Raw genomic sequence first — 25,224 nt, 5'->3', positions numbered from 1 at the left:
ACTAACGGTGAATGACAATGGTAGCTACTTATATGTAAATATGTAAATATATCTGAATTCATCAATTCAAGACCTGCAACAGAGAAAGCAAGCTCTATAACCCAAAGAACATCTTCACTTTTTATAATAAAGCACATTCATCTTTGTTAATTTTTTTTAGGACATTAACATAAACAGCATGAACAACAAATGAAGATAAACTAGAAAGCAACGTAAACTGCAGGCTATTCAAAATGTCTCAAACAGCCTTAATAATCACATGTATAAAGCAGAAGAAGACAAGAAGCCTTTACATTTAAATACTGCATATTTACCGACACACATACAGTAAATACAACCCAGGGTATGCAGCAAAGTGACATTCAAAATTAGCCTAGTTTTCTATCCATATCTGAGGTTTTTTGATTAGTAAAATGAATTTCAATCCATTCCAAAAATCTCTGTAAATGCTAGCTTTTCTCTGTTTATCAGCTCATCAGGAAGAACGGGATTCCATTTTAATTACTATATCACTATCCTAATAGATGCTTTTTCCAAATAACAAAACAACAAGTGTGATGAAGATAATTAATATCCCACTGACATAGTATGCAGTCCTAGCGTTAAACAATTGCACACATTTATTATAGTTTTGGCATTTGGTAGTCTTTAAGACATTTTAAGGATAGCAGTACCTTACTGTAATTCACATTTAAAGTTATTTTACTCATAATCTAGTCTCTTATACCTGTTGTAATTTTTCTTGTTTTATAACATAGAAAATTGAAATTCTCTTCAAAACAAGATGTGATTGTTATTGCTGATTGTACAATTTCTATTAACTGTCAGTACCTAGCAGATATAACAGTTAGATAGCAATCCATTAGAACTCCTTCATAGGCTCACCTTTTGACTTCTACCACTTGAATTGAGAGTATTATTACCACAAGTAGGGATGCTTCATAAAGCATATCTGTAAAACACCACTTGCTGATAAACTTGATTTTTACAAAAAAAAAAAATTCTCATTATAAAGTTGTTGGCTCATAGTTGGGGTGGAGTGGAGACAGAAATACAGCGCATAGGAGCACAGATTAAAACTAATATTACACTAACTTACCCACGGATTTAAAAACAAGTTTACCAAAGTTTTTTTTTTTATTTATTTTTTTTTTTTAACAGGATTTTAAAAGATTTAATAAGTGGGATAATAGATTCAAAATAAACATTACATTATAAAAATCACCACAATAACTGGCTTAGAGGAACCACATGCGCTGTTATAGTGCTATTGAAAGTTACAAAGCTCACAAAGAGATAAAAGGAAGAAGAAAAAACATTCATGGTGACAGTTAATACAAAGATTTGAATTCATATCAGCTCAGGCACAGTACGTCCCCTCCCCTATGTAGCTCCTATTCCCAACGGTATTATATAAACAAGACCATGTTGTGATTGATCTTATTTGAATGTTCTCCATGACTGTTGAACTTCTGTGTTAAAAATACTCTGTGTGATGTGGTGTGTACAGATTCTTCACTGGGTTTACAAAATGTATTTTGAAACACCATTTCCACTGAGATTCATTAGCTATACCTTTGCTACTTGAAACAGACATCTCCCAAAATATCTTATGTAAACGAACATGTAGGATGGTTCAAAGTTTGGTCTCCACCAATTTATTTATTTATTTGTTTATATATAAATGCTCATGCTTGCGTTAAACATTTTAATTTGTTTTCTGTTTTGGCGATATAGGGCCAAATGTTGAAGTTGGTGTTAATGTTATTGTGTGTGTGTGTGTGTCTATATATATATATATATATATATATATATATATATATATATATATATATATATATATATATATATATATATACAGTGGCTCTCAAAAGTATTCACCCCCCTTGGACTTTTCCACATTTGAACGTGTTACAACATGGAATCAAATTGGATTTAATTAGGAGTTGTTGAAAACTGATCAACACAAAAAAGTGCATAATGTCGAAATGAAAAATAAAATCTACAAATTGTTCAAAATTAATTACAAATACAAAACAGAAAATAATTGATTGCATAAGTATTCACCCCATGAGTCAATATTTGGTGGAGGCACCTCTGGCAGCAAGTACAGCCATGAGTCTATTTGGATAAGTCTCTACACTGCAATTTTTGCCCATTCTTCTTTGCAAAATTGCTCAAGCTCCGTCAAGTTGGACGGGGACCTTTGATGAACAGCAATTTTCAACTTTTTCCACATATTCTCAATTGGATTGAGGTCCGGTCTTTGACTGGGCCACTCCAGGACATTGAACTTTTTGCTTGTAAGCCACTCCAGTGTGGCTTTGGCTGTATGTTTGGGGTCATTGTCCTGCTGGAAGATTAATCTTCTCCAAAGTCCCAGGTCTCTTGCAGACTTCAGCACTTTTTCCTCCAGGATTTCTCTGTAGTTTGCTGCATCCATTTTGCCATCTATCTTCATGAGCTTTCCAGGCCCTGAAGCAGAGAAGCAACCCCATAGCATGATGCTGCCAAAACCATGCTTCATGGTAGGGATGGTATTCTCAGGATGATGTGCGGTGTTTGGCTGGCGCCAAACATAGCACTTAGCATTGAGGCTAAAAAGCTCTATTTTGGTCTCATCAGACCATAGAATCTTCTTCCACTTAGTCTGAGAGTCTCCCACATGCCTTCTGACAAACACTAGCCAAGATTTGATGTGAGTTTTTTCAACAATGGCTTTCTTTTTGCCACTCTCCCATAAAGGCCAGTTTTGTGAAGCACCCGGGTTATTGTTGCTGTAGGCACAATGTCTCCCAGCTCAGCCGTAGAAGACTGTAACTCCTTTAGAATTGCCATAGGCCTCTTGGTGGCCTCTCTGGCTAGTGGCCTTTTCGCCCGGATACTCAATTTTTGAGGACGGCCTGTTCTAGACAGATTCACAGTTGTGCTCTGGGGATATTCAATGCCTTGGAAATGTTCTTATATCCTACCCCTGATTGGTGCTTTTGAAGAACCTTATTCCGGATTTGCTTTGAATGTTCCTTCATCTTCATTATGGAGTTTTTGTTAGGAAATGTACTAACCAACTGTGGGACCTCCCATAAACAGGTGTATTTAACCTGAATTAATGTGAAACAACTTAATTGCACACAGGTGGACTCCATTCAACTAATTATGTGACTTCTAATGACAACTGGTTGCACCAGAGCTTATTTAGGTGTGTCATAGCAAAGGGGGTGAATACTTATGCAATCAATTATTTTCTGTTTTATATTTGTAATTAATTTAGAACAATTTGTAGATTTTATTTTTCGCTTTGACATTATGGACTTTTTTGTGTTGATCAATGGCAAAAACTCCTAATCAAATTCATTTTAATTCCATGTTGTAACACAATACAATGTGGAAAAGTCCAAGGGGGATGAATACTTTTGAGAACCACTATATATATATATATATATATATATATATATATATATATATATATATATATATATATATATATATATATATATATAATATATATATGATAAAACATCACTAATAGACCTACTGTTGTGTTACGAACTAGTACTGTAGTTTTAAAAAAGATACATTTTTATAAGAATGGCATGTATAACTAAAAAAAATAAAACAATTAAACATAAAAGGGTTTATTTTTTAACTTACCAGATATAAAGCACTACTTCAAAAAATGAAAAAAAAACTATCATACAATATACATTTCAAAACAAACCAGTGTGTAAAAAGGTTTATGTACATAGTTTTAAATCTAAAACAAAAGTAATATATGATTTCTCTTGCGTGTGTGTCACTCGCAGCACAGAATCCAGGTTGAGCTGCTGCAGCCTGCAGCTTTGCAGTTTTCCGATCGAAATGTTTCTGCTGAAGCACTGTGGCTAGTTTCAAGATGAAATCTCTCCTACTGATATTTTAACCTCTCCTACTGACATATCTTCCCCAGTGCATTCTTGTACAAAACAAAGGGATTGATGGCTGCCAGGTCCAGTAGAGATAACAACAGGCTTGTGTGATATATATATATATATATATATATATATATATATATATATATAGTGTGGCAGGCACAGGGGAAGGCAGCAGCAGGGCTGGTAGGTGACATAATCACATACAAAGACATTGCCTCGTCCTGTGTGATGTGCCTGCCTGTGGGAACCGAGACTGAAGATAACCTACAATATTATATATAATATTGTAAGCTATATTCTAAATAAAAATAGGTATTGTAAAAGGTGGTTCAAGTCTTAGTGAAATTTAACTTTTAGATGTTGCATAAACACACACACAACAAATATAAATTCTAAGTAGTAAAACTTGTATTTAGTAGAAATTACATGTGTGTGTGTGTGCGTGTGTGCGTGTTTGCGTGTGTGCGTGTGTGTGTGTGTGTGTGTGTTTGGCAGGTAACCAGACAAACAAGTAGCTAATGCACTGTGTAATTCAGAATGTGCGTGACAACATGTGAATTAATTTCACTTGTTCAATGTTTTTATCTTCATAGCAACACATGACGCTCTCCTCACGATATTCAGAGTCGCTCCTTTCTTACTTAGTTAGCAGACACGGACATTTCAATATCCCCTCCCCTAGATGACTATGAATTGAGTAATCTGCATTGGTACGGATGATTTTGTGTCTTAAATCAGAACTGCATAGCAACTCATTTCCTGACTTACGTTCCTGAAGTACGGCAAACACTTTGTGAGGAAAACTGTCATGACTTGTGCATGTAAATGCTGCCGTAGAAATGTAAAAAGGTTACATGAGTTGGAAACTTCAGATCTGTGATCACAACATCTCATGATTTTTTAATTTTTTCCTCCAGTCATCTTTTAAATGGAAGAATACTGTAGTCAGTGCTTGCTAACTGCAGTATCCTGCATTAGTCATTTTATACTTCTCATATTATAGCAGTATTTTATTGAGAGTGTCTTTTTTTCTATTTGCTAGTCAGTCTTATGTTTAACTGGTTCTCTATTTCACCACATGGTTCAATATTTTCAGCAGTAATCAGATTTAAAAAATAACTGACGTGAGATTATAAACTGAATCAAACAAGGGCTGATATTTTGTTAAAACATTTTAAAGATTTTAAAAATCAATGATACTCTTTATCTAGATTTGTGGCATGTCAGGATGAGAACAAGGTGGCAATGAAGTCAAATATATTTTATATTGAGAGAACTTGGTAGAAGCCTTGAAGCTGACAAATTGCCTTTATTTCCAGCACTGTCATACAGTTGGTAAGGTAGAAATGAAAAGTAGATTTTGTGTAAAGAGATATTTTTTTTTTACTTATTATTATTATTATTATTATTATTATTATTATTATTATTATTATTATTATTATTATTATTTATTTATTTATTTATTTATTTATTATTAGCAGACACCCTTACAGTTGTATACAAAAAATACATATCAAGAATTACAGTACAATTAAGAGCAAGATACAAAATACAACAACTTCAATCCTAATAAGAGCAAATACAAAACACAGTCCGATTTGATATCGGGGCAGTTCAAGAGCAAATAATTCATAGTTGATAGCTACATCAGGGTTTGATACGAGTGCAGGTGAAATACAAAATACTACAGATTGTTTTATAGTGTTTTTATTTTTATTATTCATAATTTAGTAATGCACAATTGATGTTTGCTCTGAAATAAGCTACCCCATGGAGATGTAAGTACCTTGATAACACAGCACACGCTGCTTGTGATGAATCATTGATCCTAAAACACATCTTATTGATTTTTAATTGACTTTTAAATGTCATCCTCCACCAAAATGTGCTGAGTTTTACAATCAGCTCACAAGGTTGCGTGGGTGGCAGTAGAACATGGCTGATGAGACTGGCGAGGCAGCTCAAAGCTAGCAGAAAGCATTGCCTAAGTGCTGTATGTATACTATGGGGGATATGCTTATCTATTGTTTTGATCTGGCACTCTTGACCAGCTAGGGGTAAGCTATCAGTTGGCACAGCTACCTCCAATTCAAAACTGTTTATGTCAAATGTCTATGTCACTGAACTATCAATTTAACATCTAATACACCCTCAAAGATGAACACATTTAAAGGAGGTTTCAAGTGAAACATGAGAATATTAAATGGTGGTTTAAAATGGGAAAACCTGGAAAAGGTTAATCGGAAGACTAGATTCTTCTTGAATGCAGTACTTTATAAAATAAATTACCGGTAGTGAAGGGTGTATTCAAAATTCACACTTGTGTGACCTTTTTCACACACTGACAAAGAATATCCTTTTAAGATGGCAACATTTTCAAAAAGCTGGAAAAGATGGAATTTATTGAAGTTAGTGCAAGAAATCCATTTCATTTGACAATTATTTTAACTAATAGTAAAATGACGTGGTAGAATAAAGGTCACAGTAAGAATGTCTGCCAATTGTACTAAAATAGTCAGATTTAATGACAATCATTGGGTTTCCATGTGGGTCAATTTACATGTGAAATGGCGATGCGTGTGCACGTTTGGGAGAATTACTGATGTAAATCAGGTTTGTGGTTGAAAAAAATGGCCAAAGAGAGGGATAGGGTAAATCTCATTTACTCATGTAAATGACAAAACACACAGGAAAATTCATGCCCAGTTTTGCATGGAAACCTGCATTTCACATGTAAATGTTAAAGAGCGTGTTTATCTTAACTATAAATATTGCAAGGGAGCAGGTCAGTTGTTACTGTGAATTCCAAGACGGCAGAAAGTAGTGGCTGATGGGGGATTTTATGGTCAGCAGTGGTGTAGTTCATTTTAATGATAATGATTATTGTTTTTTCGCTGGGTCTGGACTGTCATGTTGTATATTTCTTGTGGGTTTACAGTTCTGTATAAAACCACTTACCATGAACTGTGTTAAGCCCTTGTTATAGTATTAAAGGAACTGTCTGAGAACACCCTGCTGTAAAAACTATGCTAAATTAAAACATGAAGAGCAAGTGAGCTGCTTAAATGTAACTGAATTAATTCCCGTCCTTTTTTTGATCCCAGCTATGTCCAAAGACAACACGTGCCTGCCCTCCACGTTAATAAATATTGCTGGAAAACTAATTGTCATGAGCCAGCTCGATCGCCCAAAATAGCGCAACAACATCCAACAAGTTGATGATGCTCTCTCAGAACTGACCAAATAAAATTTCAAATGAACGTACTGACTGTGTATTATTTTACTTGTATCATTAATATTTAACACAACAGTAAATCCAACTTAAAAGAAAGGAGAGAATCTCGGACAGCACGAGCCTCCTCAGATCACTGCTGTCCAGTTGAAACTGGCGGATGAGGTAACCTTCACAGTTGCTAAGTCTGCTTATAATAAGTGAGATTGGGCTTGTTTTTGGGAGTCACGGGTTGGAATTTGCATAAACACCCATACATGGGTTGCACTTGTTTTGAAAGGCAGTGCTGCTTTTTTTTTCTCATGAGACTTGGCAACACTGGTAAGCTTCCCCATCTCTCTCACAGGCAGCCACTGATTCCTGAAAATACCTCATTTTGTTGTTGACAAGAGCAGGCAGTGGCAATTTTGGGAACAAATTAATGCACCTCTGTCCATTTCATCAGTATCTGACACCTCCTGTTCAAGTGCCCACGACCCGTATTTGCCCAATCATGTTGTTGAATGCTTCCTCAGCAGCTGTCAGCTGTCCGGACGTGTAGGGTTTCTAAGCCAGGGTAGTATATGCAGCATCACCTGATCCCCGATATGCTGTATTGTCTGAATGAAAGGGATGCCATGGTGATCTGCAATACCTGTTGATCAGTTTAATTTTATACCTCAGAGTTAATTTCTAATTAATGAGTGTCACAAAGACGGCCGAAGTGGGCGGCGTAAGAACCAGGAAAGGAGCGAACACAAAGACAGGATGGTGAAGTGAAATGATGATGGCGCCTGCTTGCGCCGGTTTATTGAAACATATACAGTTTAAATAAACAGGACATGGCACTCCACGCCAAAATAAATAGATACACAAAAACGGACTATACAGACAAACACAGTGCACGGACAGACACACTAACAAACACGGTGAGCAGATAAATAAACAAGTATCGTGCTGGTCCCACCAGCACCCAATAGCAATTGTTGACAAATTATTTCTCCTCTCCTCTCTCCCGTTCTCCACTCACCGAACACCTAACCGTGAGTGAGTAAAACGTGCATCTATATATACTGTTGTGCTGGGATTCAATTACTAATTAATTATTCACTTGAATCCCAGCCCGTGAATTAATTGTGCAACCTCGTGCTCACATATTAACTACTTTAAATGTACGTGAAGTGATGTAAAATCCTGTGCCTAAATACAAATATACATTTTAAACACTTGTGTTACACAGACCCTTTTATATCCCGTGTACCAATGACTATACACCAACATTTAACAAACCATACGCAACATAACAGATAATATACACAGGGGCGGGTACTTTGTCACAATGAGTCATAAGATAAATTAGCTGAAACAGTATTCACTACTAATGAGATGACAAACCCCACTAATGAGATTTGAAAAACAATTTGGGCAAGAGCAGTAAAACACATTATTAACCAAGAAGTATTTTGCTTTATTAGAGCAGTTTATATTCACTCGTGTACCAGGACATGGAAACCACATTTGCACAAAATTTCACTAGTAATCTTCAAAAACAGCATGAGTACTTTACGCATAGCTCACTTACATATCAACTCCCACCTTTCCTATTAATTTGCATGACGTCGGGTGAAAAGCCCGGTTTACTCGAGTAAAATAAACTGAACAGAAACCCAAAAAAGCATTTTACACAAGACATTTTTCTTCTGTAAATTTCTCAAGTTAAAAAAAATGAAAAAGGTGACAAGGTGATGTCAGAAATGCAATCCATATTTGATCAGTAATATATTTGAATTGAGAAGTATTCGTTTGGGTGGTGTGTTGCCATTTTCACAGTAACTGTGTTCTTTTTTAATGATCTACTTCACCCCTCTGCTCATCTTACATGTGGATACTTTTGGCCTCTGCATACTATAACTACTTTTGGCAACATACTGTGAAATAACCATTATCATGGTGCATTTTCATGAAGAAGATAAGCTCTATTCTTTACTGTATATACTGTACATGGACAGAGACGTTTTGCAGTTATTGTTATAGATGTTCTTATAGATGTAGACTAAACTTATCATTCTTATAGATGTAGACTAAACTTCACAATGATGATTTACCCACCCTGCAGGACAATGGATTATCTTATTATCTTTACAAATTGTAAAGATAATAAGCCAAATAAGAATTATTAGGGTGGAGTGAAATTTTAAAAACTAGATTGAGAGTACTAAATGATGACTAGGGGACTAAATGAGATTTGAGGGCACGCAGTAGGCAGTGGGGCTCACTACAATGTACTATAACAATGTGTGACAAAATAATAGCAAATTCTCATTCTCACTAAAGTTGAATAAAGTTATGCAGATGTATATGCAAAGTCTAGGGAATGCTTTATTTGAATATATTTCAAAATTGAATTTTTCATATATAATTCACGTAACACCCTACATAACACATTTAGAGTGAAGAAACCATTGTATTTTGTTTATGCAGTAAATGTGTTATCTACTGTACGGCTTGTATGTTTGTATTTTATGTAGTGCATACATGCATAAATAAATTGTTGAGATTTCAAACCCATAAACTCTTTTCAAATACAGAATGCACACATGCCTCAAACAAAAAAACGTGACCCCTGTTGCTTAAATACATTGACATGCTTTAAGTTGGTGTGGCAGTGTGGCAGGATGAAAGCCCTGACAAGGCACAGGTATATGTGCATGTGAGGAATATTGGGCGCCAGGGAGAGAGTTAAAATCCTCCCTGCAGAAACATGTGTGCAGTTATACAAGTGTATAAATAGGGTGATCATGGGTGCTAGTTAGTAAGGATAGGATTGATGTTGGTTTTAGAGGTGGAGGTGCAGGTTCTGTGTTCTGTGTTGTGTTTGTGTCTGTGTTTATTTACGCTTGGTGAGATTTTGTTAAACCTGTTCATTTTGGCCACTGTGCCTTTTGTTTTGTTTATTGTTTTATTATTTAATTAAACGTGCACATTCACGTTTTACCAGAAACTTTTGTGTCTGAGTCTCCCTTCCTGGTCTAAACACCATTGCCAGTTACAATGTCCTGTCGCAGTTGGATTAAAATACATTATATTAATAATTTAATTTCTATATAGGAAATCACCTTTATGTGTTACCAGAATAAACAAAAAGAGCATACATGTATGAAACTACCCAGTATAATTTAAACTTAAAAATAGAGACTTTTACAATACAAATGCTGGAGTTATTTCAATTCTCTGACAGTTGTAGCTGTGTGTGTCTATGTATCAGAGAAGGCAATTAACTTAAAATATTCACTTGCAAAACTGAAAAAGCTTACTAATTTTCCACAGAGCTACAGTAAGCCCTATCTTCCATTTATCTGTACTCACAACCATAAATACAGATATGCAACTTCTAATGTGTTACTTTTTTCTAAAATTAAACCTATGCACTAGTTACCACAATAATGGCTCTGTTGCTAACTATAAGAAGTGCCCTGTATCTTTGTGGGCTGACAGCAATGGCATTTTGATTTGAAGAGGCTGTTATCCCTTTTTATTGCAATTATTTTTCTTCCTATCACCACTCTAACATATTCCTTTGTATTCTCTACTTTCTGAATCATTAACATTTTATTCTCCCTATCTAGAAATCTAACAAGGATCATCTTTAACAATGCAGTTTTTTTTGTTTTTTTTTAAAGCATCAGTGCTCGTTAATGCTTACTGTTACGACAATGACAGATCTTTATTTTACAGTGGCTTCATCAAGTCTTTAGGTTAACAAGTTGCATATATTACTGTGCATTAACTTGAAATTTGATCACAGATAAGGGGAAAGCATTCCCTTCCAGCATTACAATAGAGCCGGCCCTCAGTATACAAATCCAACACATTTTTTCAACTAGTATTATTATCGTTATTATTATGAATTAATCATTTAGCAGATGTTTTTATCCAAAGCGACTTACAGAGACCAGGGGGTGAACTATGCATCAACAATTGCTGCTGCAGAGTCATTTACAATAGGACCTCGGTTTTACATCTCATCTGAAGGATGAAGCACAAGGTTAAGTGACTTACTAAGGGTCACATACAGTGAGTCAATGGCTGAGCTGGGATTTGAAACATGAACCTCCTGGTATCAAGCCCTTTTCTTTAACCACTGGCTTCTTCTAAATTACTGGAATAAATATTAGGACTTGATAATGTAGATTCTAGTACTTTGATATGTAAGTATTGAATTAAACAGGTATTAAGACCATGAACTCCCACATAAAATGAGACACAGTCACTGTATTTTCAACACACTTAGAGTATGGAATTAGGGCTGTTTAATATAGACAGTATTCTAAAAGCATTAATGTAATAATCACTAAGCTGATTATTACATCCAATTACATTAAACTAAAGAGCACACATTTATGAAACAGTCTAAAAATAATATTACAAGTTCATTTTCAACAGAACTTCATTCATTGCAAGAATCAGATTGCATTAACTATTTGAGACAGGTCACAACAAACTGATCTTCGGATTAAAAGTCATCCAATTACTACATCCAAGACAAAATTATTCTAAATAAATACATAAATAAATAAATAATGATTGTTCTATTATTTATTCTAACTTCAAATAATATGATAGAGAGGCACATTGTTTTACTAATTGGTACTGATAAACAGTATTTTCCTTCACTTTGTGTTTTATAAAACACTTTCTTTTTGTCTTCTTTGTGTATTCCATCTCCTCCCCATTGTTACCTCTGCAGCACAGTTCCCCTGTGGGAGTGCAGGGCGAGGGTGTCCCATCCTCCTGCCTTGGAGGCTTCATGTAGTTGGCTGATAATAAAGCCCATACCTTAAATGACTCCTTTATTTCTGATTTCTGAACTTTATCGTGTGCATTATGGAAAAATCATAATAATGAAATTTTAATTTAAGCTCTGAGAATCTGGCTTGATATCTTTAAAACTGTCTCCTGAGACCAAAAGAAAATCGTTACTAAACCACTTTCCATCATGGAAAAGATCCTCTTTTCTCTACAATTACATTTAAAGGCTTGAAATATTACTTGAAGGAGCAGAGAAGAAAGAGACATTAAGTTTTGGTGAGTGAGGTGAATTAATCAAAGACAGTTCCTTACATATAGTGAGTTAAAGGCATTAGCCATGCTTTTGAGTATATAATGTTCCATCATGTGTGCTGAACTGCCTACCCAGTCAATATGTTTTGACAGCCATGTCCACTTGTGCTAGGAAAAGATAGACCATTTTGTACAGGTGTCTAATTAATTACTAGAGGCACACCATTCCCTTCATTGTCATATTTAACAAAAATAGTGAACTTGAAATCTCTGTTGACTATTGAATTCCAATAAGATATGAGGAGTTTCTGTTTTGTAACACTTCTATACACTTACACAAATGTTCGGTTCCAGGCTGTTTCCATATAACCAGCCCCATTCCAATATGTCAGTTCAGTTTTATTCCATCTTAACTTACAGTAGTGTCAGTTTATGCACAATTCGACTCAGAGTGAATTGTAATTGAGATACACATCGTTCAGGTTAAATGGTCCTAAACGATCCTCTTCAAATCAACACATTAAGATATCACTGCTATACCAAGCTCACTATCAAACTTAATTTGAGGTTTATAAATCACAATAGACTGGGGCAACATAAGTTAGGGCTACGCAAAGTTCTCTTAAAATTATTCTAAGTTACATTTGACATTATAATATTACTATAATTGTAGCATGTGAAATTCAATGGACTTTCTAGATCAATACTGTTTCCTCCTTACAAGAGGGTCATTGGCATAGATGTGTGTGACACTTTTATATTATTTAATAATTCAATTAGCAATGCAACTAGTTTTGCCCCACTAAACTACATTCTGGTATGAATTCCACTCCCACTACAGAATATCAGTAAGGATTTAAATGTCGAGGGTTTAGTTGCATCTCAAAAATATTATGATTGCTTCCAGTGGTGTTCATTTCAGTTATGTTATTCCCACTCTACTAGAAGTTAAGCACCTTTTTAAACTTGATGAATATTGACCTTTGTGTTGTATAACAACAAAGCATTGATTAAATTATGTGGGCTCCAACCCCAACCACCTGTTAAAACTGGCAGCCCACTGTTACTTTAGTATTTGATTATTTTCCTGAGCCAGTGTGCCACACATCCACATGTCCATGAGCATTAGGTTTGTTGAGTGCATACTGTACATTATCATACTGTGTCATTTTCATACAAGTGGATGTCATACCAAACACAATCCATCTGTCTCTTCTGGCTTCATTTAAAAAAACACTGAATTTACATTTTTATAAATGAACATTTCTTGAAAATAATCCAAGTGTAGATTGTGCTTTTTAGACATTACAAACCATACCTAACTCTTTCAATACTGTGGAAAATATAGTATAAAGGTATGAAGGTTTGTACACTGCAGGACACTGGAAATATTGAATTAGTTATAGTTGGGTTATCTTTCAGTAAAATTACTTAGTGCTGAAAGAGCTACAGTAAATGAATACAAGATTGGATTTATTTTTGGTTTCACAGCATCATTTTTATATTTCAGTTGGAGATCTTTAAAAAATCATCTGGTCTACTCTTCTCTTGCTGAATCATTTCCCTCAATATGGTGCACTCAATCATGTCCTACACTGTGCTCACACATCTGCTGACACAGCATGCATTTTCAGCATGCACAGTTGATGATGGTCTGCATTTTAATTCAAAATGGACCAGTTAGATTGATGCATCACATTTCCATTGTATTAATCCTAGCAACATAACTTTATGTTTAATGTTTTAATAATTAAACTGTGTTGGTGTGTTTTTTTTTTTTTTTTTTTTTTTTTAATGTAATGGTTAAGAAAAAATAAATCTGTATGAACTGGAATCATGACATCCAAAGATGTAATATGTTTTTTAATGCCATTTCAGTGAACTCTTTACTGGTATGCACAATACCTGAAACAAGTCTCATTAAATGAAAAAAAGTCTAGCACTGTATCAAATTATGGTACCCTAAAATAAGCTCTAAGCAGGGATCTTGTGAACTGTAAAAAATAAATTATATTTTCTAATTAATATTTCCTCTTTTTTATCTGAGTTGAGTTTTGGTAAAACCTATGGACTTTTATCCCTGTTGCTCACTGTATTCCCTGCATTGTAGGCATCTAGGAGATAGCTATACTAAAACAGCTCCTTTATCCATGAATTAATACAGTGAAGCATTAACAATCACCCTAATGAGGAGGGGAACATATTGTATTCTGGCATTTAACTTTTAAGGCAGCAGAGCTTTTGTATGTTGAAATAGAATTATAAGCTTTTTTCATCAGTCACTGAAGGTCACTTCATGTTAAGGCAATTTCCTCAGTCTTGACCCCCCCCCCCCCCCCCCCCCCACCCCCCCCCCCCCCCCCCCCCCCCCTTGTGCGGGGGTGGGGTTTGTATTTTTTGGTGATTTTGGTTTTTAATTTCTTTTAAAAAAAAAAATAAAAAAAAAAAAAAAATGACTTACAGAGCAGAAATCAATTAGTTTCTTTGTGCGAAAATGCAGTCATGAGCAGATATAACATGCTTATTTCTTTGTCTATTAAGTGTCTTCTCAAATGGTAACTTGCTTTGGAAAAAAAAAAATTAATCTGACTGTAGTTTCTTCCTAAATTATTATTGTTAATCGTTTGACAGTTTCCCAATGACCAGATCTTCTTGAAGATGACAAATTGACATTCAGTTTTATTTCTAGACACGATTGTCAAATAATCATTCTTGTCAAAACATTGGTCGCTGGAGGTTTGCAAACTTTATATAAAACAAGACAGCTGCCAAGAGTAATGTGCTCTGTGAAGGTAATGTCAAACTAGAGAGTACACGATAAGGTCATGCTTATATTAAAGTAAAAATATACTAGTGCAGCCTCCAAATGTTTATACAAATGTTGGCAAAACTGTTTATGCCCAGTCCAGAGTTTCAGCACCTCTCGTTAAAGAAGGGGTGTCAAACTCATGTCCTCGAGGGCCGCAGGGTCTTTTGGTTTTCATTCCAACTTAAGCTCTCAATTAACATAATTGAACTAACTATTTGTTCAATTTGACATATGTAATATTTTTCTTTTTTTTTTTTTTTTTTTTTACAGTTGATGGTTTTCAAAATGCACTTGATTCAAGGTACACTACCTGTGAAACATTTTGAGGCCTGAAGAGAAGTGTTAAATGTGTCCAGTTAATCAAATAATTAGACCAATTAAGTAACTGAGAGCTCGGGCGGAATGAAAGCCAGAAGACATTGCAGTTTGACACCCCTGCTTTAAAGGATAAGATTGGACAGCTCCTTTTTAGCACAGCGAGTGGTCCTGTTGTATGAGATCCCAGTTCAGAAGTGACTGACACTCTGCTTGCAACCTTTTACAGCCCCCCTAATTCCTGGATAGAAGAGACTTCTCCAGTAAAGGCCAGTTAACTCCTTCCTGCAGTACCTCACACCATTACACCCTGGTAATCAATTCTAATTCTAATCTTTCCAAACCAACACCCGGTTTTAGAATCACTGCTATATTGTTCTCAATACATAATTCTCAGACTGAAGGCTTCTTACTGTTGAAATCAAAACCAATACGAGGCTAATGATGCATTGAGGATATTGTGTAAATGTGGCTCATCAGTTGTGAAATCACACTATTAGCGAGCAAATTCATAACAGGTGACATGGAAGCAGGAGAGCATATAAAACAAACAAGCCTGCTGAAACCTCAGGTGGCAAGTTGAGGGAGGGTTGAAGTGAAATATACTTATAAAAGCAACATTAATGCAGATACCCAAACAAAATTCTTTGCACATCTTACCTCTTGTCTCTAAGCCTTGTCCACATGCCTCCCCAGCACCTATAATGCCTAGTCTGACAGAATCTGGTACAATCGTACACTGGTGCCACTTATGGGGCTTCCATCTGAAAAAGTAATTCACATGTATGTTTAAGAATACACTGAGAAAGGTATGTATTTTAACTGCAAAACTATCTGACTCAAAAAGACCAGTCAGCTAGGAAAATAGTAAGAAAAGAGGATGGGTGTGTCTCATCACAGGAATTAAGGATGTAACTACCATAAAAACACATTTTATATATATATATATATATATATATATATATATATATATATATATATATATATATATATATATATATATATATATATATATATTTGTGAATTATAGCAAATACATATGTATATGTGTACAGATTATGTTTCCAGTGAATACTGTGCGATTCTATTTTTATTTTACGGATTTGTTTCATTTCAGAAGTTAAAGTACATTGAGATTGAATATCCTGTTCACAAAAATGTCCTGCAGCAGCAGCATCATACACTAAAGCAAATCACACAAGTCAAGTGGGTTATTGTGGAAGGGCAGAATCCTTGCACATGTAAAAATGTATATTTTGTTTAGTTGGTAGTAAGGGGTTAAGAAAACCCTCCCAGCCTACAACAAACATGTGAGAATGTGATCAAGCTAAATTGGTTATTTATTGCTAATTTAGCTTAACAATGTGTGGTCCGTGGTTAAAGAAAAGGGCTTGTAACCAGGAGGTCCCTGGTTCCAATCCCAGCTCACTCATTGACTCACTGTGTGACCCTGAGCAAGGCATTTAACCTATTTGTGCTCCCTCTTTCAGGTGAGACTTTGTAAGTGACTCTGCAGCTAATACGCAGTTCACATACCCTAGTCTCTGTAAGTCGCCGTGGATAAAGGCGTCTGCTAAATAAACAAATAATAAAGTTCTGGGAGACAGCCAGCCTTGTACTCTGCTCTTGAGTGCAGCTATTGTAACAGCTGTTATTTCAGTGCGCACATAACACCGCTCTTACTGCCTCAGTGGAAATAATATAAGACATAATACACTTTTTGTTGCAAGTGTTATTGTTATATTATTGTAGTAAGAGATACATTACAGTCGTTCTTAGAGCTATATTAAAACATCACCACTGTGAGTATTGCAAATTAATATGTCAAAATAACCAACCCATTACCAGAGACATCTCAACTTACAAACAAATACTAAGGTGATGATGCTGTTATAGCAGAATTCTCGGATGACACTGTCTAACGTAAAGCAGTGGTCATTTGATAGATGTATTTTGCTGATAGATTTGTGAAAAATAATTACACCCAGTTGGGTGTCTTACAGTACACAGTTTGTCTAGCTGCTAAGAAACAGTTATTGATTTTTATGTTAGTAAAGTATGAATGTCATATAGTCTTTTACCTTTTACCATTACCTTACACATCCAACATAATTCGCTCTGTGCCTTGAGAAGATTGTGAGCATGACCTACTTTTTTTTTTAACAGACCCACTTGCAAATCAATAGGAACGAAGTCTGCTCCTAACTGTGAAATTGTATACAATTATTTAACTCTTCTTTGAGAAAAGTAAAAACAGAAGATAAATGACTGTGATCGACTGGAACTTCCATTTCACAGATATACTTTACTTCTATGGAGGTCTGGTCAGTTGATCAAAACAGTGGCAGCTATAAATACTGTTTAAATATTATTTAAGACAAAAAAAACATAATAGACCATCCACTATTAGTGAAGCCCCCTTCTTGTAATTATTTAAACAAGGGCTGTATAGATACACCAGCATTCAGATCAATTAAATAGACACCACCATGTTTATACATTGCACAAAGATTGGTTCAACTCCTGTGGAGACTTTTATTAGTGTCTCTATGCATAGTAAAGTTTAAGATTCCCAGTTGTACTGCCATGTTATAGTATTGGTTGCCATTTTTTATTATTATGATAGAATATTTCTTGATTTTTAATTGTACATTACCTGTAAGTTGGACATACTGGAAGTGCTTCACACTCTCTCTCTTCATAAAGGGTGTCTGGACATTCATGTCCCCCATGAGCAGAATTCTGGATGATAATCCTATAGCGGGACTGTTTAGTTGTAGTTGCGTTAGCTGAAAAACAAAAACATATTTCTGATGGTAAATTTGACCTTCAGTAATTCACTTCTAACCTTGCGCTATATTGTTACTGTATGTGTCATTCTTTCTTCCCATCATACTGAAAGTTATATCACTGTTGTCAAACACATTTTTTTTTTTTTGTTTCTGACAGCAAGGCTCAATGAATAGTCTTAATTTCTAAACAATGTAAATAAAACAATTAACAGTGCAATCACATCAGCAACAGGCCCAATGCATCTACTGCGAGTTTTAATTTGCAGTTACATTAAAACAGAAGCCGATGTTAGCAAGGTAAAACTGTCATAAAACCATTTTCTATTACGTAATTAGCCACTTTGATCTACTCAATTTTGACACTTCCAGATAGAAAATTCACAGTAGTAACATATTGTTTCTGCCGGTATAAAATACCTGTCCTGGAGCTTAGAAGATTCCAGTTGCAATCCAAGCTGTGGTTTAAGATTAAATTTTGTTGAATTTGGGCCACACAGGTGGCTAAACATGTGTTGACTGTCCCTCAGGTGAATTATACGGAGAAAACAAGTTGATATCGGTGATACTTGCACAGACTATGGAGGATCACTACTGTGCATGCCCTCAAGGTATGCATTATTTAAATGTTTAATTGTGTCCTGTCTAAATATATTTAAAATATAAATAAGTATTCCTTTGTCTACCAAACATAAAAATGTCACTAGGAACACCAAAATAATATCCTTCATGAGTTATTTTATTCTCAAACAGTGTGGGAAGAATGTTTCAAGTCCTGGTAGTCTTGGTCACTAGTCATTATTTTTTTTAAGATAATATAACTTCATTCTGATTTTAAATAGTTTATCAAGAAGATCTTCAAAAGTCTCCATAACATAATTGTCGTACCTGGTTGACAAGTTGTAGGACACGGTGTCCACTCACTAAAAGCGGTGACCAAGCAATCTTTCTTGCAAGGTAGCAAACAAGGGCGAATTGGATCTGGCCGAGTAGAATCTGGACACCTAAACTCAAAACATAAGAGTGTAAAAGAAAGGCACATGCCAATCAGGAGACATGAATCTGACATACAAATTACAATTTTTACTCACAAGCACACATTTGTAAAGGCAGTTAAGATGTTGGGTGGGTCCATCAAGGCTTTAAGATTGCCCACAAGAGAATTAATTAGCAGGTTTCTGAGTAAATTAAGATCAGTTATATTATTTTTATAATAAAGCTCTACTCTCTCATAAAGTAGGAAGTACCATGACAATTGACCTTCCATGCCCTGTTATAACAACTAAAGTGTATTTTATTTTGTGTACAGTGCTACAGTTGGAATGATAGGCTACGCCTACCAATAAAGCAGATTTTATTCAATGATACCAGTCTACTTATATAGCAATAGTGCCTTTGTATAAATGCCTATTAAGCCACATGAGCTATTTTGGAACAGTGGTTGCTTCTTTCCATTGGGAAAGCACTATCAGGAAGACCGTTTTTACTTGCTCTATTGTCTCAATTAATCTTTACAATTTAACGAACTTGACTTGACGAGTCCTGACAAGGCCTGTAAATGTTTAGCAGGGTGATTGTCTCACTAGGGGAAATGTTGAGTGAGTCTGAACGCTCTGGTCACATTTGTGCTGTTCTCTCTAATTAGTAGATTTCCTCCATGTCTGGGATAATAAAGAAAAGTCATTGCTGAGATTGTGTCAAATGTGCCACCAGCCACATTCCTACCATTGCTGCTTTGCAAAAAGCATGTTGCAGTATTTTCTATTTCCATAAATAAGCTTGTCAGATAATCTCTGCTAACAGCAAGGTTATAAAACACATGTAATCAATAACAGTAGTGTAAAAATTCCTCCACGGTTAAGTGATCACTAATAACCAATCAGAATGCTTAGTTTGCCCATGACGCTATAAATGCAAATGTTCATGTGTTCCATAATGTACAAGTAGGGGACAGTATTCCCTGGAAAACTGAAAACAAAACCCATATACAGTAGGTTACAAAATTACTTCTTCTGTTTAATATAATATGTAAAAAAGTACTACAACACTGCTGTATTTCTTTGTTGATGTCCCATTCACTTGCCCTATCATCGTTTTATAATACTGTTTTTCAATATTGGTGCCTCTGTTGGTCCAACTGTTACTGTAGTCTTTATTGTAAACACCTCTCAATCATTATTTCTGAATTCATGACATATGTTAAATAGCATAGTTAACCAGATTACAATTAAATGTATTGCAGAGTCCTGCTTTAGGGAACTGTTTGTGCTAATCAACTACATTTTTTTGGGAGAAGAGTAGTTCATTATTGCTTTGTAGGTGTCACAAGGATTAATGATGTGACAAGAGTACATTTGCTGCCTGTAGCACAATAAAGCTGGGCAATAGAAGAATCCTTTAATTTAATCTCAGTCTGAATTGTCATTTAAAGCTCTATAAAAATATCTTCACCACAGATCAACCAAAGACAGATATTACGGATAAAGTACATAATGAAGAAAAAAAAAGAAAAAAAAAACCCACCACTGCTTATGTAAATCTCCATCACATATGAGGTTACAATTTTATTTCACAACATTTAATGATTTTTTAAAAAATAATATTTAATGAAAAATGATTACATTATGTTTTACTATCAGGAAATGACTTTAAAAAATCAGAACCCACTACAGCATTTGAAAGTTTAAAAATTGGGATGTATTCACAGAAATGTAAAGCTGTAAGGACGGAAATGCATTTAGTGGTACAGTTAATTCAATTATTGGCTATGCATTCAGCCTGCTGACTGCAAGCAGAATGGATGATGCCTGTCATGTCTCTTTCAGGAGACAGGGTGCAGTTGGCTTATTCAGTCCTTTCTAATGCTTTACAGATAAACTGGCAGCCTTGTTGGCAAGACAAAGAATGCAACTTGTGAGGTGACAGGCCTTCCAAGTCAGAATGCCGGTGACTATGAAGCATGCAGAATGCGAGTGGATGAAAAGGCAAGTCTGCTGTTGACCTAATGTGGCAAAACACAGTGGTACCTGACATACTAGTAAAAACACTGTGTATCTGATTAGCCTGTCACGGGAGATATGTATACACACATTAATAAAATACTACTTATTTAATGTATTATTAGAGACATCTTAATGATAAAAGACACAATACCTTTTTGAGATAACCTGTCCAACATTGACTTTCATGCAGATTACTTTGCGGGTCTGAATTCCGACGGCACAGGTGGGTTTTCCATTCCAGTTGCTGGTTGCATTGAGAGTTGTCATGGAGGTGTCTTCAATGCAAGAAGCCCATGGAGAAACTTCCCAAAACAATACAGTGCAGGGATGGTCATTACAAAGTCTCCATTCCTCTAAGGCTGGAGCTGGAGGGCATGGCTTTCCACCTGAAAATACAAACATTACCTTTTGACATCTAAAGATGGTATGGTAAAAATAACTATCATTTGAGAGCACCTTGTCAATTTCTTACAATGGTATAATAATAATAATAATAATAATAATAATAATAATAATAATAATAATAATAATAATAATATTTGTATAACACCATTAATAGTGGACCACCATCACAAAGCGCTTTACAGAGGTAGGCTGTGAACTGTGCATTATATGCAGAATCACTTAGAATATGACATTGATTTAACATCTCATTTGCAGGATGGAGTACAAGAAGGTTAAGTGACTTGCTCAGGGTCACACAGTGAGTCAGTTAGTGGCAGAGGTGAGATTTGAACCGGTGACCTTCTGGTTAGAAGCCCTGGCTCTGCCTTCTACTATGGTTATATCATTAATAGCTCCCAACTGTCTGATGAAGCCATATCTAAAGAAATGGAGCCCGATATTTCGAATTGTACTACAGCAGGTATTTCCTGAATACCATTACTTTGAGTATCCAAACCGGATAAGAAGTTTTATGGTCCCGAACCTGAATCAGAACAGTGGCACATAAAAAAACATCAAAAAAAACCCTTAGTACAGGTCTGATATATCAACATTATCTCAACCAATGTGCCATTTGTTGTTTATATTCACTTTCTACATCATTATTTTTCAGTCTTACATCCATCAGCAGGGCTCTCATGTACTCTGTCTTAATCAGTGGTACAGTGTAACCATTTACCTGTCCACCTACAACACAATGTTAGGATGTGATGGCTGAAAAAAAAAAGAATACATTAGTCAAGATGACTGTGCTATTTCAGACGACTATCAATTTGCTATTTAAAATAACTCCTACATTGTGTTAAAATATCAGTATTTTTATAGTTTTTATATAATTTAAACATTTTTTGCCTTAATCATCAGCTTTTATTGCTTTTACAATGGACTGTCATAATGGCTTTGCTGTAATCAACATTTGCCCTCAATCTAAAAGAATTTTTAAAAAAGTAAAAGCGAGGTTAATTGAGCTTCAGTTGTCTTATTAGATTATATGTCTATAAAACAAATTTTTTCTTTCTTTCAGTGTGGGATTCAGACAATTAGGTGAAACAAGACTTTATCTGGGAGTCGACTGTCCCAAGGTACAGGTATATTTTTGTCTTAATTAGTCTTTCACTTGTGCAAATTGAAGCAGGTCACGCATGATTTATGTTATCTAGTAAGAGTCAACTACAGAATAATTTACTGCCTAAGGACTATTTGAGAACTAAGCTGTGCTTTAATGTAATCAAATTAAGATATCAAATTTGCCAAAACTGTGAATAAACATTATTTTTTGAAGTGAAAATTATAATATTTTATCATCGTTCTTTTACCTTGGTAATGTGTAACCTCTGCCAAGGTTCATGTGCATAATGACAACTGTTCAAGATGCAGTAGGCGTTTGACTTAACTAGTACTTTAAGACAAGATAAAGCTCTCATATGCTAGAACAGATGTAACCTCGAAAGACCATTCCTGTGTAATTATGATTTATGGTTTATTTTTTTAGTGTTTCGATGAACTTAATCTTTACTCTAAAATCTTCATTTTCCTTTTGAGGTTTTCTTAACTTTGCTTCTACAGTGAAATTAAAGGCAAGCCCTGTATCTGTTATTTTCTCAGACTTATCACATCTAAACATTGCAGTTGGCTGGTGATAAGATTGTTCCCCCTTTGATCCCAGTTTAGCACAACAGAATCGACCTACCCTGTCACATTAAGATCCTGACATTTTGATACAGCCAGTCAATAGTAGTCAGTCGTGTTTTTTAGAACATTATTTATAGGTTGAAACGTAGTATGCAAAACTGTGCTCTGTAGAATTTTTCAAGTTTTAGTATGATCAATTTGTCAGGAAAACAATTAATACATTTTCCAACATTGGGTAAAACATATTTTAGATTTTGTTATAGAAACCACAAACAATCCTGGGTCCTATTTTCAAAGTCTTTAGTCATGTATTTAATTAAAATTAATTATTCTTTTTTTAAAGGATAAAATGTACTTTATACAAAACTGATTAAAAGAGAATGCTGTACTTTAAAAACAAATAGCACCTTTAACTTTTCTTCAGATATATTTACTATTTTATAATACAGCCTACGTCAATACTTTTCCATGTTTTGGACAACAACAAAATAATGTAGAATTTAGACCAATAAAGCAGCTGATGTGTACCTTCTCCAGGCAGCGCAAGGATCAATCTCACTCTGCTTTGTTTTCCTTCCGCATTTTTACTGGAGCACGAGTGGGAACACCCTCCCCAGGCTGACCAATAACTGAGCACACAGTCCATAGGGCAAGGCACCTCACAGGGCAGTCGAGAGGGAGGAGGGTCATCCATACACTGATCATCAGAAACGTCTTCACCTACACAAATTCAAGATAAACACTTTAGAAAAGAGTTCCCAGTAATATCCAGTTTATCCAGTATTATTGCAATGGAAGGATATTTATTTCTAACAATATGCATATCATTATTTTGAATGATTTCATGTTTAACAAAATGAAAATTGATATTTTTTGATAAAAAAAAAAAAAAAAAAAAAAAAAAAAAAAAACTTTTAAAAGCAAGTTCTATTATATTATAATATTTGTTATTTCAAACCCCAAGGCCCTAAATTTGACTTATCTTATTTAGCTCTATTAGATTAGTGGTCTGACTGCAAACTACTGCGTTACCTAATTGTGTTCTGTGTCCCAAAAATCTATATTTGTTTACATTTCATTCAGTAACATATTTGTAAAATACATTGAATTAGACTAACACTAAAATAACACTTTGATAGTCAAATCCAAACTTAAAAACAACATATTATTTGCAATTTGGTATGCCTCCAGTTTCAACAGTGCACAGTGTCTTAAACAATTGGGGAATAATCAGCTTTCCTTGCTTCTTTGTGGTTTGACACCTTTTAGATTATGTTTTTCCATATATAGTTCTGTGAAAGTCATTTAAAAATAGATGCTGACATGGATTGTTGTTTGTATCAATTTAATTCAGCAACACATTCTGTAATAATGCAGTGTGACACGGGTGGCTTGTGGTGACGTCAGACCAGGAAGGACACAGAATGGTGATTGAATGCGCTGTTGCATTGGTTTATTATAAATAAAAGGTTTCAACAAACATAAAACACTTGCACACAAAAGTAAACGGCACGCTGGTCAAAACAAACAGACAAAACACAAAACAAAGTGAGCACTAAATCAAACAAGTATTGCACTGGTATAAAGCCAGCTTGCATAGTACTTGTCATATCCTTTTAGTTTCAGTTCTTACTGTCCCGCTCTCTCTTTCCACCTCTGAAAACCCAACCCCGAGTGAGTGATTTGTGCCTCTATATATACAGCTGTGTTGGGACTCAATTGCTAATTAAAATCATTCACTTGAATCCCGGCACGTGAACTAATTTGTGCCATCCCCGTGCTCACATACTAATACACATTTTATCTGCACATGAAGTGATTGTGCAACTCCCGTGCCTAAATACATTATTATACATTTTAAATCACCCGTGCTACATAATCCACACTTCATGCACGACTACACACATACATATAAGCATAAAACATAAAATACACACAGGAGTTGGGAATCCCGCCACATGCAGTTTAAACAAATGTTTTATATTTAAATGGCTTTACATAATCTCTGTGTCTAGTGTGAAAACACAACCCAAAATAATAAATTAACATC

At 35.0% G+C, this 25,224-nt stretch overlaps 1 protein-coding gene across 1 annotated transcript in view; it reads right to left on the bottom strand.

Annotated features, from left to right (window-relative positions):
* LOC121321957 (thrombospondin type-1 domain-containing protein 7B-like) overlaps positions 1-25,224 on the bottom strand; it is a 126,355-nt gene that overhangs the window by 41,207 nt on the left and 59,924 nt on the right. Inside the window, exons 9-13 of the mRNA XM_041261345.1 lie at positions 23,703-23,894; positions 21,250-21,484; positions 18,985-19,100; positions 17,964-18,096; positions 15,968-16,071 (exon numbers count right to left, since the gene is read on the bottom strand). Coding sequence (XP_041117279.1) covers positions 15,968-16,071; positions 17,964-18,096; positions 18,985-19,100; positions 21,250-21,484; positions 23,703-23,894 — 780 coding nt within the window. The remainder of the gene's footprint in view (positions 1-15,967; positions 16,072-17,963; positions 18,097-18,984; positions 19,101-21,249; positions 21,485-23,702; positions 23,895-25,224) is intronic.

Source organism: Polyodon spathula, chromosome 10, assembly GCF_017654505.1.
Source record: "Polyodon spathula isolate WHYD16114869_AA chromosome 10, ASM1765450v1, whole genome shotgun sequence".
NCBI classification, from domain to species: Eukaryota; Metazoa; Chordata; class Actinopteri; order Acipenseriformes; family Polyodontidae; genus Polyodon; species Polyodon spathula.
This window is presented reverse-complemented; position numbering and strand designations above follow the sequence as displayed.